Source organism: Falco biarmicus, chromosome 4, assembly GCF_023638135.1.
Source record: "Falco biarmicus isolate bFalBia1 chromosome 4, bFalBia1.pri, whole genome shotgun sequence".
Classification (NCBI taxonomy): Eukaryota; Metazoa; Chordata; class Aves; order Falconiformes; family Falconidae; genus Falco; species Falco biarmicus.
The window spans coordinates 87838218-87857360 of record NC_079291.1 but is presented as its reverse complement, the minus strand read 5'-3'; the positions used below and the strand labels follow the sequence as shown (position 1 = coordinate 87857360).

Sequence of the window (19143 nt, the reverse complement as noted above, 5' to 3'; positions counted from 1 at the left end):
TGCCTGCTGGGCAGAGACAAGGCGGCAGCACTGCCCAGGAACCCCTCTGGTCCCATCCCGCTGGGGCTCCCCAGTGCCTCCTTGGCAGCCCTGGGTCCCGCACCAGCCAGAGCTCCTCCCAGTCACACCAGGAGAGATGTGGAGAGGGACCGGCAGCATGAGCTGGTGGATGGCAAATCCCTTCCTGAGGAGACTGGGCTATTTGACCGACGAGCTGGAGGTCACTCCAGCCTTGGCCAAGACCAAGACCTGCAGACCTCTTCTAAGCACCTTGTGGATAAATTTCAGGCGGGAGAACAGCCTGGCCTGAGGGACGATGTGGGCACATGGCGGCATAGCTTCAGAGCTTCCACTGCATTGTGGGGTCAACCAGCTGCAGCACCACATCCCTCCAGGGCCTGGGCAGATGAGGATGGGAGCAGGGAAGGCTGGTGGCCAGGCTGTGCTGGGTCAGCACGGTAGTCCCATTCTCTCTGGTGACAGCCCGGAGCCAGCACTGGCAGCGACAGGACCCCTGTGCCACCAGCAGTGCGAGGGGCCATGCACAGCCCCCCTGTCTGCAGCAGAGCTCACCGTGTCAGGGCGCCTAAAGCAAAGTGGACATACGGGAGCGGGTAGGCGGGTGGGAATGATACCAGCATTAATCATTTCCGTGCCACTGTACACGAATGCAGCAGCGCACAGCCTGTGCCGCTCCGCTGCCAAGCACCATGCATGGTGGACAAAGGCACGGGTGACCAGCTCTGCATAAAAGCCACCTGTTCAGCGTAGCCAACGTGGCATGGCTCCACGGGGTGAGACCAGGTCCCTTCCGCATCTCCATACCTCTGGGGAGAGGGACGAGAGGCACCAGCTCCGGGTGCTCTGGGATGGGACACACCAAGCTGTGCTCCGGGATGGGACACACCAAGCTGTGCTCCCATCTCCAGCCTTGTCACTCACACACATCCCCACAGCACCTCGCAGCAGGGGTGGCAAAACCACCCCAGGCAGGCCAGCAGCCAAGGGGTTAAAGTGCCTTGTTATTCCTTTCATACCTGGTCTCCAGGTATTTGCAGACCGAATTTCCCAGAAGCCAAGGCTTTTTACTAGTGGATCTGCTGTAGAACCATGTTATGATAGATTGCAAGTTCCTTAAAGGTCAGATAACACAATACAATTGGATCATATTAGTGAGCGCAGCTACCTGGTTTTACTAAGAAAACCTGTAAAGCAGATTGTTGCAGAGAAACATACATCGTATAATAAAGTCAGTGTAATTGTCTCCAGAAACAATCAATTCCTTTACGAAAAATAAGTCCCGTAATTGTGGGTCAGCGCAGGCACTGCCAGGGCAAGGCACCAGCAGGGTATGGAGTGCAGGTATTGCAAGTCTCTATTTCACAATTTAGGTTACAGTACATAAATGCATTGCAGAAGACCTAGTAGGGAAATAAACAATTTCCAAGTGTATTGTTGAGAGACAAATATTCAATACTTAATTTAATGTATGGTTTGCAGTTAGCGGTTAATCTAAGACAACGCAGAGTGAGTCGTGTTTCACACTGCTATTAAGGAAATGCAGAATTGATTGTGAGTATGATTGAAGATTTCTGAAGAGCACAGTTCCCAAGTCCGTGATGACCCCTCCTTTTTTTTTTTTCTAATTTGCCTGTAATCTACTCAGACAAATCCTTTTATCACATTTATTTCCCTTCCAAGTTACAACCGGTGTGATTAATTACTCAACTTTGCGGTCCTACTTACCCTGCTGTACGCTCTAATTTTTCTTCCTTTTAAAATGGTTTTCCACCGTCCCACTGAAAGTGGCTGTTAACACCCGATCGGGCTGGCAGGAGGTTCCCCCCACCTTGCCCAGCAGCCCTCGTCCCACCCACATCTGGCCATTCTTCTGGAGGCAGTGGGCACCCTTACCCACCCTGTGGGGTGAAGGGCCTCGAGCCTCTTCTGTGGGGAGAGGAACAGCACAAACCTCTTTCTCCAAAAAGTCCGGCACTTGTCAGACCCAGGAGGGTCGCAACCACTCTGCCAGCCTGGAAATTCTCATTTGGTTCTAGATTTAATCTTGTAATGAAAAAGGAATTGGAACCAGCACAACTGTTTTAACCTTCCCTAATCACAGAAAGAGGAGGAAAAGTAATTTTTTAAAACATGTATATTTGAAAACACAAAGCCACGTCTCCTCTCATCCACCTTTAACACCCGTGTTGGCTGTTTGCCATCCGGGAGGAGGAACGCCGCGCTGCTCCCACCCCATCCTGGCTCCCGCTCCACCACGTGCCATTGCATCCCAGCCAAACAGCAGCAAAACACACGCAGAAAAGCAATTAGATTTAAATCTAGTTTCCTCTTTCTACCTTGCCTTTCTCTTTTCTCTACTTAGATGCTCTTCAGTGTTGTAACTAATATGATTTGTGTTTAGCACAGTGTGAAACAAGAATGATTTATGGGTCTGTTTGCACTACACAGCTACCTGACGCCATCTCAGCCCCCCGAAAGGGCATTCCAAGAGCAGATTGACGAGAGAGTTCTGGCATTACATGTAATTATTTGTATACCCTGCCCACATAATCACTGTTGCTCTGGCTCTCACGATGCCTGTGTACTTTCCTTATACCACCCCAGGCCCTGCTTTGGGAGAAAAAAGGATCCTTGACCAGCCCTTGCCCACGCTGTTTCCATGAACTGATCTGCTGGGTTTAAATTGACGTTTCAGCTCAGATTAACCTGTGCCTTGGCTAAAACAAATATGGGCTCAGTCTGCATTTCATTACCAAGAGCTCATGCGAAGGCTCTGCATGCTTGGGAACAGATATAGCTCAGTGACTCAGGTGCCAAAGTCCTATTGAAAGTCTCTGATCGGCCAAATTTTGTCTGTAGCTCTGAGTGGCTCTGTCAGTGAGGATCCTGCGCCTCTGCGCTAGCAAGTGCCCTTCATTAATTCTTAATGCTGCCCCAAGTACATCCAGTGTCCTCCCTGGCTTGGCAGCCCGCCCCTGCGAAGCGGGGCAGACAATAAACAGAGCCCCCTCCCTTTCCTCCAACATATATCAAGAAGCCAAATGAAATAATGAAAGAAACTCATTTTAATGCCACAGAGGGAATTGTTTTATTGCTAAAGCAGCAAATAGAACTAATTGAATCTGCTGAAAAAAAAAAAAAAGAAAAAAAAGAGCAAAGGAAAGGATAGGTGCAGTACACAGACAGAAAGGGCGAACTGGAGCCTGAATATTCATGGGCCTGGAAACTGCAAATCCTTGAATGCAAAATATCTTCATAAATGATAATACTGCCAGTGGCGGTGCATGCACAGTGCTCGGAGACAGGGAGTCGGGAATGTTTGCATTTACCATATATATTTTTTAAGTAATATTATGGAACAAGTTCTCTGGTTCATTAAGCTGCTTTGCACCTCCCTGGTAAAACAAAACAGGCTGGAAGCAGGCACCCAGCCGGTGCCGATTCCCACTCACAGCAAGTGCTGGACAAGGTGCCCACACTGCCTGCGTCCTGCCCGCAGGTGGGCAGCAGCACCTAGAGGAGCTCCACCAGCCCCGTGGTGCCACATCTGCAGGGAGCAGGCACGCCTGGGACAGTTCTGCTGCCCACCAGGGACAGGCAGCTGCCTGCTGGGTGAGGGGGCTGCGAAGGCAGCTGCGATTCCCCCTCCCTGCTGTGGGCTGAGCACAGTCCCACATGGCTGGGCTGCAGAGCTGGGGCACTTCATCCCAAATCACTTCCCATTTCACATGCCGCCAGTTAAACCTGCCACAAGCTTTTAAACTCACTGTTTGCACTGAACCTTAATTTTCAGTGGCAACCTATATATTACTGTAGGGGGTTGCATTTTAATTAAGGTAGCATTCATGTTCTTCATTACAATACTAAGTCATCCAGCAAGAAACACCAAGGATATAAATCCCAGTAATGAAGAAGGAGCTGGATATTCCACACATGTAAGCACAGAGGCACCAACACACAAAGTGACCATTACATGAAGTGAAGGGGGTGCTTCGGGAGAGAATGGATTAGAAATGCAGTTTATACTCTGAAGGGCCACACAACATTCATTTGGCACCACCACAACTGCAGGCTCCGGCTCGCCATCCCAAAGGCGCAGCAAGCAGCCTGTGGTACCTCAACCCACTTCCTCCCTGACCCCTGAAAAAAAATAGAAGGCACAACCAGGCTGCACAGGGGGGCTGCCCCGTGCAAAGGCTCCTCCCAGACCCCGACACCCACGGGTGGGAGGGTCGTGTCTGCAGCAGGGACCCTCCACTGGCAGGAGCCAGCAGAGCCACAGGAGGTGGGGGGGGGGGCTTCCCCCGCACCAAGCCCCCGCAGAGTGCCACACACCCAGCATTCGGGGCGACTCAGGGCTGAGCTTGCCCCAGCTCGCTAGAGGACAGAGCTACAGGATGAAACCTGCCTGTCTGCAGAGCCCCCCTGTCCCTTCCTGCACCAGCATCCCAAATCCACACCCTCTGGGCACAGCAAAGAACTTCAGGCTCTCCTGCACCTGCCACGCACTCCAAGCATTAGCAAAAGTTAATAGGGGGCATTGGCAGAGCCGCGCTAGGAAGCACCTCACCAGGCTACCCTGGGGAAGGACCTGGAACCAGGCAACAGAAGACTCACATCCACCGCAACGCCCTGTGGAGACCTGGGCCAGCAGGACTCCCTGCTCCTGAATACATTACCCCCACCACAGTCAGCAGCTTTGAACTTAAACATTAATAAACTAGCTTCTTAAACACTCTGGCAATGGAAAAGCACTTTCTTACCATTGCCTACTGCAAAAAATGGCTGAAGAATTTCTGTTTGCATTTTCCAAATGAAGCAGTCTGTGGCAGAGACGTGGCCGGTCTCCCACAGAGACAACCGCATCCCCAGACGAGTGTGTTTCAGAATATTACATGGGAACAGGGTAGTAATAAAACACCTTGATGTAACTTTACCAGCAGTGGCTCTAGCAGAAAAGCCTGTAATGATCTAATAACACATTTCCCCTGCTGCCACTCCAGCCTCAAGAAATCCAGGGTAGTCTGAGCCTTAAATCCATCCCAGCTCTTCCTTTGTCATTAATTGTTAGGCTATTTATGTTACACATTTTACATACCAAATAGACTCCAATTTCATGGTGGGCTAGACTACAGAAATGCTTCTTTTAATCTTTTTTAATTCTAAAGTAGTATCAAACTTTAATATTTTCTAATGGAGTATACGTTTACTCACATCTAACAATATCACTACAATTTAGGAGCAATAAAAGTCAAGCTCCCATATGCACGATAAGCTTGCAGCTTTATTTCCAAAGTTCAATCAGTTAACCTAGGAGAGCAATAGCTTCCCTACAATGAGTGACGATGCAGAATAATATTTAGATAGCGATAAACCCCTTTTTGCATAGGAAATTGCATTATGATTTGCTGGGTCTCAGAAATTCTCAGCGAGATGCTTTAGTTTACCAATGAAGTTACTGCCTCAGGCATTTTTCCACAGTGCTTTGATTTTTTGGGGGGTTTCTAGAGGATTTTGAGCCGAGTAAGGAACCTTTATTGTTTCTGATCCCAGCGTGTGTAGCAGACCCAGTGGCACTGCCTGCACACCCTCCTCCCATGCTGACAGCGCTAAGCGGGTGGAGGAGCATCCCAGAAAGCTGCGGTGAGCAAGGGCCAGAGCCCCCTCTCAGGCTGGGGCTGCTGCCCCTCCGCAGGGCAGGCAGGTGGGCACTGCCACGCTGCCAGCCGGGGCCTTCCAGTGCTGCCCTGGGCTCTGCCAGGCCCAGCTGCCCAGGACAGAATGCACACGTCATTACAACAGCAATTGCAGCAGATGCCTGGCTAGCTTGGATTGCTCTGGTTTGGCCAGACATTTAATTTATCTTGGGTAGCCATTAATGAAGACTAGCAAGCAGGAGTGCTGCCAAGTGCCTTCCCTCCGCTGCCAGGCCCTGGGCAGGTTGAATCCCCTGCTGCCCATGGCATGGGTCAGCATCCAGCACCAGCCACCATGCTTACATCTTCCTTCACAGCAGCTAAAGCACCTTCCCCCTCACACTGTCCAGCTCCCCCAAGAGCCTTTCCAGTTCATGCTTGGCCATCAATTGCAACACTTGCCCTTTCCGCATGATTTTAATGGTGAAGGTAAAAGAGGTAGAGCCCTTTCCTAGGGCACCTCTGTCTGCACTGCACACCACTTGGCTCTGCAGGCCCCCAGCGCCACGGAGCAGAGGCAACAGTCGGTGATTTGGGATTAACACAGTTCAACTAAATAGCCCAGAAATTAGCTTGGAGGTGCAAGTGCGGACAGCACAGGCGAGCAGCAGCAGCAGGATCAATGCTGGGGGTCCCCAGGGGACAAACCAAGTGAGGGCGAACCAAAGGCCAATTAAAGACCTCCAGCAGCAATAACGGCAGGATCCATGGTCTGCCATCAACGTTTCATGAGTCAGCACTTTGGATGTAAAAGGGTCAGTTTGTTTTTAAAGAAGCGGGACTGGAGCCGAGTAATTAACAATTAATAACCTGCCCAAGAGACACTGCCCCTTCCCCTCCCAGATGAGCCAGGAGGCAACTCCTCCTCAGCATCTGAGGGCTCAGAGGTGGGTCCTGAACATGGAGGGGGGGGGCACAGCTGATACCCCAGGGCGCAGGGGCACCCAGAGGAGCCCTGAAGCCCCTGGACCTGGTGCCTCCTTGTAGTTGGTGTTACACAGATTGGGTGGGTTTGTCTTTTCCTTGGCTGGGTGATGGCAGCTCATGCTGTCAGCTGCTGAATCCAAATGAGAATTTAACACATGCTTCTGACGCTGATGTTAGCTTTCCACGAGCATGCTGGCTGCTCAGCTTAATTATATGAATGTCCATCAAGAACAAATACAAAAAGGGCAGAGCTGAGGCTGAAATAAAGTTATTTGCAGATGTGGATGAACACTAGTAGAAAGTATATCATATTACTGTACCCATCTCAATGCAAGATGAAAGGAAATATGCTCTAAAACAAAGGAGAGCTGCAAATTCAGGCTAGCAGAGCAACGTTGCTCCACTCAGATCCAAAATGATTACCCACTAATAAAGGAGGGGGCCAAGTCCACTCCAGCCTGGCTCTGGAGGGAATGGAAATCAGATATTGGCTTGAAATGTGTTACAGCAAACTCCATAATACAAAACAAGGTCTGGCAGATAGAGTTATTTTTATCCAAAGCCAGTTCTGTTTAGTAGGTCCGCGGCTATAACTGATGTCCCTTTGCTATTTCCTCTTCCCTCCAGTCCCCCTGTCTCAGTTTCTCCAAGGCACTGGTGAGATTGGAGCAGACAACCACGGGTATATTTTGGGAGGATCCTACATCACTTAGCTGTAAAAATCAATTGTGAATTTTGCATCCACCCTCAGCATTTGGCCTGTTTATATTGCCAAATAAATTCTTTAAAGAAGTACTGTACTTCACAGGAGAACTTGTCAAGGTAAATACCTTCATTTACATAAAATGTGACTAGCAATTGAAATGTTAAAGCCATAAAGAGCAAGTTTATGATCCATCCTTGATGCTTGGATATATAATATGACAAGGGGGAAAATAGTGTGCCTTGCAACATTTACTAAATTGGTGTGTTGACTCTGGGGATGGAAATGGAAGATTTGAAAAAACAGGTTGGAGGGGTTTTTTTGAAGTTAGGTTGGGGTTTTTTTTTCCTCTTTTTTCCATAAATATGAATCCTTTTCACAGCTTTCAAACAGTTGGCTTTTAAATACTCTCCTTCAGCTTGGAAACAGCAGTTGCCTAAATAAGCAGACAGCCAGGCAGGGACTTGAGTGGGAAGGAGCTATCTGGCATGTGGGACATCCTGAGGGATGCTCACCTTGGGTCACGGGGGGGCAAGACCCCAGCAGGGGAGGGTCACCCTGGCCATGCACTCCCACACACTGGTGTACCCCAAGAAAATGGAAGCAGCAAGTGGTGCCCGCATGCTGTTACATGTGCAGCAGAGGTCTGAGAAGCAGCTCCTGCAGCCCTGTTGCTCACAGCTGGCTTCGCTGCTCACAGGGAGGCTGAGCTACTCCTGGCATGGGCTGCAGGGCCTGATCCTGCCCACATCTCTCTACCTCCCACGCCCCAGGAGAAAAGGCAAAGCCACGCTTTGCTGGGGCTGACCCCCTGCCTTCGATCTCTACAGTCATTTCTCACTCTGATTGAGAAGACTCTTCTGATTTAGGGTTTTCTTTTAAACTTTTAAAAAGGGAGGGGAAACCAATTTAAACCACTTCAAATCCTAAATAGTACTGTAAAAAAAGTGAATAAAAAGGATAAAATGTACTGTTACCTACATACATACCCCAGTGAAATTATAATATCCACACTTAACGCTCTGGAAAGTTTGAAAGTGCATGTTCCTCACCTGAACTCAGTACAAACATTTCAGCCCTTCATTCATACTCATACCCTTCTCAATTCATTGAAACCACTTCAAGCAAAAATCATTTGAAAGAAATTACCTCTGTGTATTACACCACGAACAGTGAGAAATGTCCCACATGAGCCTCTCCAGCCCCCAAAGCAATAAAATTTCCGCTGAAGTGCATGATATAATGACTCAGGGAAAAGAAGTCCCCATGACAACAAGAGGTAAGAGAAATCCATGAAAAGCAGAAGACTCCGACCTCTCTCGATACAAGGTGTCACCGATTTGTGCTGGAATTTTTACTTTGAAAATCAAAAGCCTTTGTCCATAACTTTGAGAACCTGTTGTTCCTCCTTTGCTAGTCTGGGCTTCGAACAGAGCAGAATGAGTCTCGCTAAATCAGAAACCGAGCAGGGGGCAGGCTCATCATTTAAACCCATGAACACAACCACCTGACTCTTTGCGTCTCTTTTCCAAAGGGGCTGTTTTTCCCCAGGCCTATTTTGGGTTTTTCTGTAGCATCTACATGCTTGAGCAATACTGCATTCACACGCAGAGCAAACCTCACGAACTTTGACACTACAAATAACACTTAAACCATTAGCAGCAAAACGCTGTAGCGTTAGCGCATTATTGAGCAAAATCCTACAGAAAGAGTGTTTTTGAAAGCACGGTGCAACAGGTAGATGATTTCAGGCCTGGCAACATACAATGGTTCCCTACATGCTCCAGAAGTTATTGGAAGAGGTGTCTCCACCTTCCTTGGCCAGTTTTCTAAGCCTTGGGTTCACAACCTTCCCGAGCGCTTCTGCGGAGAGGTGTTGGGCTGCTCCCACCTGCGGGGTCCAGCCATGCACTAGGGCTTGGCGTGGGAGTGGGCAGGACCCAGGCAGGGCACTGGCAGGACATAGCCCTAGTGCACCCTCCTCCACCCTGCAGAGCCAGCGGTGCCAGCCGCATCCCTGCCAGGGCTGTGGGGCAGCTATGTGGGGGCTGCCAAGGGGCTTCAGCACACGGCCTCGCTGGCTCCCACTGGCTCTCTGTACTGCATGCCCACCATCACCGCAAACAAATACATTTTACACGGAGGCAGGAGCAGCAACGAGCTCTGCAGGAGCAGGCGCTCCAGAGCTCTCCCCTGCCAGCGTGTTGTCCCTCGCACTTCTTTCATGCTCTTTGCAAGAAGAGTGAGCACAGTGCAGAGGGGCTACAGGTGCTGAAAGCAGCTGCCATTCCCATGGCTACAATCAAGTAGCCTGTGGATAACCATCATCAGGTGACAAAACCCTGCAAAGAGGCCACATTCATTCCTGCATCCCATCCCTTCAGCTGAAACAGAGCAGAAAGGCTGGGAGGAGACTGCTGCCCAGCAAGGGTACAGGGTGGGTTCCCCTGGCCCAGCACACAGGGTGGGGGCCAGGAGACTCCCAGCTCTGGCATGTGGCAGAATCACTCCTGTAGCTCTGGGTGCAGAAGAAAATCCATGCCTGATGCTGGAGTGACCTCTCTCCCAGACAGATGAAACACCGGGACCAACCAGCAAAGAGCCTGGCTCCCTGCTCACAGCCTCCAGCCTATAACCCACCGGAGCCCGGACCCTCTGCCAGCTTTACTGAGAACCAGACCCAGGCATCAGTGGGAGGTCACTGCTGTACTTCTGTGCTTGCTCTGCATGGAAGACTTGGGCTAGAAAAAACAGTGCACATGTAGGATCTAACCCAGACCTAAAGGTTTAGGAAAGGTGGAGGGGACTAAATATTGAAAGAGCTATGTTACATGGAAATACTTGTACAGTCTTCAACCCACATTAATCCCAATGCACTGGATCTGCAGAGGAGAGAGGGCAGCTGAGTCACTACATTTCAGCAAAAGCCGACTCACAGCAGGTCCCAGGGATTAAAAAAAAAAAAAAAAAAAAATCAATACACTTTCCTTAAGTTACCAGAAGTGCAGAGGGCACAATATACTGGGAAGGCCTTTTGCAGAGAAACACGGCAGTTACCAGGCTTCTGCAGTGGTGCCCATCATTAGCGGCAAACCCTGATCTATCTGTCCACTGTAGGTGTTCCTGTAGTGCCCATCAGTAGAGACTCACAGTGCTGATGGAAGTGGTTTGATTTTCTGAATATCCTGAGCTGATCAGAGAGGCCACAAGCATTACCCAGCAATGCAATTACAGCTCACAGTGAGGGTCACGCTGTGTGGGACCGAGGCTGGAATGGCCCCAAGCTGTTGCTGTCCAACAGCTGTTAAGGGATGCTGCAGGGGGGTCTCATCACACATCCTCAGACATGACCGGCACCATTTCTGCCAGCAGCCACAGTGGCGAGAGCCGAGCACTCCGAGGGAGGTTCAGGCCCAGTGCATGCAGAGACGGCCCCACCACACACAGCAGGAGGGTGGGTGAGATGGCCTGGGGCCCCTGGCAGAGCAGAGCCTGCTACAGCGATAACAGTGCATGACAGCCGCTTCCCCGATACAGACGGGTTTCATGTCCACAGGGATGTGCCTGAAAGCATTGGCTCCACAGCACAGCCAGCTGCTCCTTGGAACCGCTGGCTTGAGAGCACATGTTTATTACTGGGAGAAGAGTTCCCTGTCATGGCATTATTCATTATTTATATGAGGGTAGCAGCTCACAGAACAACACACAGGCCTGACTGTTAGGCAAAATGCTCCAAAAAAACCCCAGACAGGCGGTGAAAACAGCATTAGACATGCAAACCATTTCATTGCCTGTCATGGTGACTGCTCCTTGCAGTGGCTGCAACAGGGCCGCTCCATGCATAAAGCTACACCCCTGTGTAAGTGCTTAGCGTGTGGAGGCCTAGGGCAGAGCAAGAGAAACGTGGTCTAATTACAGAGACATTGCTGCAGCTTCTGTGTGAAGGCTCCACGGAGAGGGAGGCAAGGAGTAAAGCAATGTGCACGTACACATAGAATTTAACTCCTGGTTATTTAGAATAATCTTCCAATCAGTGAACTTTGAAATGCCGCAATTTAAGTTCACCACTATCAGATAGTCTCTGCATTCTGGAGATCATATTTTTGTTAAAACTGTAAATTTGTTTTCAAAATACTGTTACAAATCCCTAGTTTTTGGCTAAACATAGGATGCCAAGATAGCCTTGAAAGTGTGAATGGACAAAACTGAACCAGCTCACTGTGCCGAGCCTGCGGGCAGCTGGGAACAGCAGACTTGGAGCGCTGGGCTGTTCTGCTCAGCTCAGGGAGCTACTGAGATGCTGAAGTGCTGAGGTCTGCGCTGGCTGGTTGCACCAGCAGAATGACCCAACTAAAACACCATCTGTCCCAGTGCTAAGAGCCCTCGCTCTCCCCACAGCCACCCATAACTGTATCTCCTTCAACACCTGCAGACTGCTCACCCAGCAGTGTCTGAGCATCTGCACACATGAAACTGTCCCACCACTTAAACCACTGGCAGCGCGGCAACCGCACAACACCAACAGGATCACCTCCCCTTCTCTTCCAGTCACATGAAGCTACTCGGGACCACACAGAAGCCAGGGCTCCCCTGCAGACCCCACATCCAGCCCTCCAGTACACAGCCACTCCAACAGCTGTCACAGCACACACCAATCCAAGGGCTGCAGCACCACAAGGTGACAAATCTGTCCAAGTGTCGGACACTGCAGGCAGTTTGCAGTTTCCATTAGCCACAACATCCTCTCATGCTTGTGTCCCCTCATTTCATGCCCAGGCAAGGAACTCAGGCATATCCCAGATAGGGCTACCATGCTGGTAGTCAGCTAAATTCCTTCTGTGCTCAGAGGCCTCCAAAGTCTCCCCATCATTCTGCTGTCCTTGTTGCACTCTCAAACAGGGTCTCACAATTCATTTCCAACCGCAGGATAGCTTGGGGCAGAGCTCACGGCATGGGACATGCCCACTGAGGCATGAGCATCATGCGGGAGAAAGCATGTCGCCTGTGCAAACGCCTCCGGTCCAGCCTGGCAGCAGGGAGGTGACCCTGTGCCTGGGCGTGCAAGCAAGCAGAAGGACACTCGAGCGCTGGCTAAGAATCAACAGCAGTTCCTACAGGGAAGGATGGCGTATCCTGCAGTTTAGAAGAAATGAGTAGGTGAAAGAGCGCTGCCAGCAACTTCCAAAGGAAAGGCAGATACCTGCTCCTTGCCACAACCTTTGTCCATGGTGGGACCAAGTTCTGTCATATTGTAAAGGATGAAGTTAGCAAAAGAGAATATTTTCTGCCAGGTATCAGTGTCCTGGACTCGAAAGACAGACAAAGACATGCAAGTAATGCATACACCAGACAGAAGTATCGCCACACCATTAACAGAAGGAAAGGTTAAAAGTCAATTCCTACTCAGCCTTTAACACAATTTAATAGTAGTCAGGTTATGTTCTACATTAAATTTCCTAGCTTGCCTCTTTTTTTTTTTTTCTTGTCAACAAAACTTGATGTACATGGGGGTATTACATGCAGTTTAAGGAAAGCTGTAACATTGAACTCATCTTTCAGACCACGCAACATTAGGACGTACGGAATCACAAATAATTACACAAACAATTCTGGCAGCATAACACTAACCAATCAAAACAAGCCTTCGACCCCGTTCACGTCAGTACATGTGTAGGAAGACCTCAGTTCGGTGATTTTTACATAAACTTTGACCACAGCGCTAAAGCAATCACAACAGCACAGCTTTCCCTAAAGGTTACCAGGAAAACAGAACAGACTGCAGAGAGCTGGTGTAACAGGCTCACCACACTGCACCAGCCAACAGGCAGAAAGCTGTATTTGCAACAACTTCAGCCTGAGCGCTGTCCCAGTATAGATTCTGGCCACAGGATTTATAGCTGACTAACCTCAAGGCAGAAAAATCATGAATGGGACACATATAAAAGAAATGGTAGTGCTTAGGTGCTGTCTCCATTTTACAGGCAGAGAAACTAAGGTGGGGAAACTGCTTCTCTTCCCTACAACTCTGCCAGACTGGAAGATTTTTTCAGTGTTGAATGACAAAGCAAGGGAATCCTGAGGGTCTGCCGTTTCCTTATTTCGCTACACAAGAAAAAACTCGACAGTATTAGAAGCTAACAGTTTGTAATGCATAAGAAGAAGTGTTATATGCAAAATATAAACAAGTGATAGAAGTCACTGTAAGGAGATGCTGGTATAAACACTTCAATAGTTGCTTCCTTGCTTAAAGAAAATTGACATTTCTGTGGATAGGAAAAATCTCCAATTACTCTACCTGGGACACAGCTGCAAGCAGCAGTCTTCTTGGTGCACTCAATCAGTAATCTCAGAGGAGGTCAGGAGGAAATAGTTGCTACTGTGGATGGCGATCTCTCCCCCCTCCATTTTTGCTCAGTATTTGCACAGCACAGAGCATACCAGCCTCCTGGACCATGACAACAGCCCAGCAGCAGTACCACACCAGGGGAAACCTGTTGCTGCTGCTAAGGTGCAGATTGCCAGTGCCATGCGACCTGGTGTCCTATCCCAGCAAGGCTGAAAAACTTTTGCAAGGAGGAAAATGCTGTTTGGGTTGGGCAGGTGTCAAGATGGCTTTAGGTTAAACAATCAGGGCAAATCCTCAGGGCCACAATGACAATTAAGCAGCAATGTAATTTATTTATCCCATAGCCAGAGAATCCGTCCCCCAGCCTGCTCTGCCCAGGACCCTGACAAGTCAGCTGTGACCCAACCTTTTCTTCTTCCACCTCTCTACCAGTGCAGCACAGCACCAGTGCTAGAAATCAGCTAAACAAGCCACAGAGCTACTGCAAGGATGAAAATTTTTAAAATGCATTCTGCAAATGAAAACCTGTGTGCGCCTTTTACTCTACGAGAGGAGTTACACCCACTCTCTAGCCCTTTTCTTGTAGCACGACTGTAAAGATGAAAAAGCTGCTGCTTGCCATATTCAGTGCTTGATCTTCTTCTGCCTATTTTGAATAAAACCAAACCTTTTTGTGTGCCACTTTCTAGCCTCTTCTAGCAAGTTTCTAAACTTATTTTTCAAGGTAAGCCTTTCTTGCAGGAAAACTCAAGAAAATAAGACACTGTCTGAAATTTGTGTGTGTGTATATATATATAAAACCACAATAGCCACAGTCAATCCTTTATTCCTTCCTCATGTTTGCACAGCACCCTGAAAACACTCCCTGAGACAAACACACTTTCTCAGTGCTGATGTCCACTTCACTGAAGACCCTCAAGAAAGTCCTTCAGCATTTTAGCAAAGCCAAGTAAATGCTACATCAAATAAATGTTATGAAGACACTGCTTCCACAATTGCCACAGAAAATTGCCTGGAGTTCCTCACATTTAAATACCTTTGACATGAAGACTGTGTACTCTATTTTAATGGAGAATGACCAGAAAATCCAAGCAGCAACTAACTTGCTGTCGCTATTTATTCTTCCCTTTGTTTTCAGAGCAGCTAAACATGCTAAGCACAACAAAAAGAAAACTTTATCAGCTTAGCCACAGACTATTTCTTACAAAGAAATTGGTACGGGTTGCTTTTAACTGTAAACTACAGAACTACTAGTAATTTGCCAGTTCCACTGATGTACTACATTCTTTTTAGTTTTGAGATTTTTAAAGAGAGAGAAATCCCTGAGCCATCACAAATCCTTGATTTGCTAAACCTGCCAAGGCACTTCACTCTTCATTACTGCAGTCCAGTATTTTTTAATAATCAAGACTTTTAGCATAAGATTCCCTTAAAATGTTACCCTATATCGGACAACAATATTCAGAGACTTCTTCACAAACAGAATTAGATCTTGTCAATGGAAAAAAAAACTTTGACGTGGAACTTGTTGAATAAAGAGCAATCTTATTTGTGAAGTCAACCCTGCAGCCTGCCTGAACGCAGGCAACCTTCTTCGTTTCAAAGCCCCCAGCACCACCTGGAACAACTTGCAATCTTGTTTATTTCAGTAATTATTAATTACTGACCTATTTAGACATGTTTCACACCAAGTGCAGCTGAACTGCCGAGTGCCGCGTGTACAGCAGTTACAGCAGAGGGATGTTTTTATACATTTTCTGCCCTCCCCCCCAGAACACCGCATTTCAAACCACCGCGGCTGCCAGGCGAGGCACCCACCCGCCCTGCCCCGGCGGCGCGGTTCAGCTGTCGGGCTCCGCACCGGCTGCGGCCACGCAGACCCGCGCAGCGGCCCCCGCCATGCCATCGCCCAGGGCCGGGGTCCCACCGCCCAGCCGCCTACCGGGGGCATGCGGGGGGGCGCCGTGGACCCCCCGCCCCACGGCCCCGCGGGACCCCCTGTGCCAGCGCGCACGGACACGTTCTCCTCCCGCCCACGCCCCCCCCACCGCCGCGGGGTCGGGACCCCCGGAGCCCCCGCGCCCTCACCTGTACCACTCCAGCCCCTTCTCGTAGTTCCTGTCGAAGAAGTGGGGCTCCGTGCCCACGGCGCGCACGTCGGGGTGCGCCCGGATGGCCTCCAGCAGCGCCCGCGTCCCCCCCTTCTTCACCCCGATGATCAGTGCTTGCGGCAGCCGCTTCTCCCCATAGTCCGGCGTGGTGCTGCCGCCGCCGCGGGTCCCCGGGCTGCCGGCCCGGCTCAGCTCCTCGTCCGTGGTGCTCGACTCCTGCGGGTCCCTCTCGAAGGCTCCGCTCTGCACCGTGATCACCTCCCCGGGGGCCAGCGGCGTCCGCAACCAGGCGCCCGCCGCCCCTTCCCGGCTGCCGTTGGAGGCTCGCGTCGGCGCGGCGGAGGGGGCCGGGACGCCGGGGCTCCCCGGCGGGCTGGCGGGGGAGCGCGGGGCCCCGAGGGCCGCCGTGCCGGGGAGCGCGGCGGGGGAGCGCGGCGCCACCGTGCCGGGGAGGACGGCGGGGGAGCGCAGGGCGCCCGGGCCGGTGCCCCCCATGAGGCTGTAGCACAGGTAGGTGAGGCAGAGGGAGAGGCTGCACATGCAGAGGAGCTTCCGCGCCGGGGGCACCTTAGAGCCGCGCCCGCCCGGCACCCCCGGCTGGGCGGGGGGGGACATGGCTGCTCCCCGCTCCTCGCCCCGGGCACCGGGCGCACATGGTGTCAGCCGCCGCCCGGCCGCCCCAGCCGCATGGGGCGCCGCTGCCCTCCCGCCCCGCCGCCACCGGTGGGGGGGAGCCCCGCATGGCACGGTCGCCGCCGGCCCCCGCCGGGCACCGGGGCGCCTGGGCTCAGCGCGGCTGCGCTCCGGTGCCGCCGGCTCCGCACTGTTGCCGCCCGAGTTCCTGCCGCTAAACTTTGTGGCGGGTGGGAGGCGGGAGCGCGCTCCCGGCGCGGGGAGGGCCCGCCCCCGCCCCTGCCGCCGCGCCGAGCGCGGGGAGCGCGCCGGGCCCCGCCGAGCGCCGCGCCGGCACCGCCGGGCCGGACGGGGGCAGCGCCGGGGCAGCGCCGGGCGGAGCGGGGCAGCGGCCGTTCAGCACCGCGGACAGCGGCGGGAGGAGCCGGCGGCCGCGCCGGCCCGGTCAGGGCCCGCCTGGCTGCAGCCCCGCTGGCGCCGCTCGCCGGACAGCCCCCGGCAGCCGCCCGCCCCGTCCCGCCGTGCCGTCCCCAGGGCTGCCGGGGTGCGAGGCCTCCAAGGAGGCAGCGCCAGCCATCCTCTGCAAATCCTGCTCCTTCCCCTCAGCAGGAATCACCGTGCCGGGGCCCCTTGTCCCGGCCTGCTCCCCTCCACCGCCCCCAAAGCCTGTTCCGTGCCCTCTTGCCCCACTGCCCCCAGCCCACGGCTTCCGCCAAAATCCTCCGGCTCCCCGGAGAGGGACGTGCGGAGAGGTCCTCTGGGACGGCCCCGTGCAGCAGGGTCGGCGTCCCCTTGCTCTGAGGATCTCGAGCTGAGTGGGTGGGTTCCACAGGGCAGCGTGCCGTCTCCTGGGAGCTTGAGAGGCGGCAGACCATGGGCAGTGACAGGCAGTTGCTGGTATAGTGGAGGTAAGGGCCATTTGGCACGTGGAGAGTTTGTAGTTTAAGTGCCAGGAGCTGCACTAGTAGGTGAGGTCAATCAGAGCCTCTCACACTGCTCTTCCAGGACCTCTGTCCCCAGCCTCGGTGGAGCAGACTGGGGCTGAGAGCCTCCCTCCTCACAGTTTTCTGGAGCAGCCACCACCTCTTCCCAGCTCCATATTTTGGCACTTCCCACCTCCAGTTCTCAGCTTTGGCTTTAGCAAGGAATTTGTGAGGGGAAGAAATGCCTTAGTGTCTCTCACCTTCCTCCTATCCCTCATCCTGGGGTCTCCCAGGAGTCTCTCCCTCAGAGGTGTTGCCCTGTGGCTTTGGGGCACATCACAGCTTTTAGCATCCTGGCCACCATGGTCCCCTTCACCAGAACAGTTCTGGCTTCTCTGTGGTACAGAGATTAATTGAGGAACACAGTAGTTTGCTAAAGCCCTCACAGATGAACAAGCAGTAGCCTAACCTTTTGCACCTGAATGGCTGCCTGCAAGCCACCAGCACCAGCTGAATGCTGCAGGTTACCCAAAGAGCCAGCACCTGATCCAGGTAGCAAAAGCCACAGAGCAGCTGCATGTCAACACATAATGGGGGCCACAGCTGGGCTTCTGAGCAAGCACTGGAAAAGTGCAGAGTGCACTTCCAGCCTCATGTGGCTGTGGGTGCTGGGTACCTCATCCTGCCCATGAGCAGGAGGAGTATTTGAAGGCAGTAACCCTTCTCTACTAGCCTCCACTTTGGGAAACTGCAGAGGTGTGCATCCCATCGTGCAGAGGTGCTCTGGGTGAGAGCTGGATGAGAGTGAGCTGATGGAGCTCCCTCATGCACCCCCAGCTGACAAGCCATAGCCTAGATTCTGCAGGGGAAGTCCAGGGATTGCTCCAGATCTTGCTGTTACTGTGTGAAGCTCAGCAGGGAACACAGAATCACCGAATAGTTTGGTTTGGAAAGGACCTTTAAAGGTCATCTAGTCCAGCCCACCTGCAATAAGCAGTGACATCTTCAACTAGATCAGGTTGCTGAGAGCCCTGTCCAACCTGACCTTGAATGTTTTCAGGGATGGGGCATCTACCACTTTTCTGGGCAAACTGTGCCAGTGTTTCACCACCCTCATTGTAAAAAATTTCTTCCTTATATCTAGTCCAAATCTGCCCTCTTTTAGTTTAAAACCATTACCTCTTGTCCTATCACAACAGGCCCTACTAAAAAGCCTGTTCCCATCTTTCTTATAAGCCCCCTTTAGGTACCGGAAGGCTGTAATAACATCTCCCTGGAGCATTCTCTTCTCCAGGCTGAACAACCACAACTGTCTCAGCCTTTCTTCTTAAGAGAAGTGCTCCAGCCCTCTGATCATCTTTGTGGACTCCTCTGGACTTACTCCAATAGGTCTTTCCTGTACTGAGGGCCCCAGAGCTGGATGCAGTACTTCAGGTGGAGTCTCACCGGAGTGGAGCAGAGGGGCAGAATCACCACTCTTGACCTGCTGGCCATGCTGCTGGTGATGCAGCCCAGGATACAGTTGGCTTTCTGGGCTGAGAGTGCACATTGTTGGCTCATGTCCAGCTCTTCATCCACCAGTACCCCCAGGTCCTTCCCTACAGGGCTGCTCTCAATTCCTTCATCTCCAAGCCTATCTTGATGCCAGGAGTTGCCCTGACCCAGATGCAGGACCCTGCACTTGGCCTTGTTGAACCTCATGAGGTTCACATGGGCCCACTTCTTGAGCTTGTCCAGGTCCCTCTGGATGGTATCCTGTCCCTCTGGCATGTCAACCACATCA

General features: G+C 51.8%; 1 protein-coding gene across 1 annotated transcript in view; it reads right to left on the bottom strand.

The window, feature by feature from the left end:
• HS3ST4 (heparan sulfate-glucosamine 3-sulfotransferase 4) overlaps positions 1 to 16662 on the bottom strand; it is a 66829-nt gene extending 50167 nt beyond the window's left edge. Inside the window, exon 1 of the mRNA XM_056338705.1 lies at positions 15782 to 16662. Within this exon, the coding sequence (XP_056194680.1) occupies positions 15782 to 16419 (638 nt within the window). The 5' untranslated portion in view covers positions 16420 to 16662. The remainder of the gene's footprint in view (positions 1 to 15781) is intronic.
• Positions 16663 to 19143: the final 2481 nt, after the last annotated feature.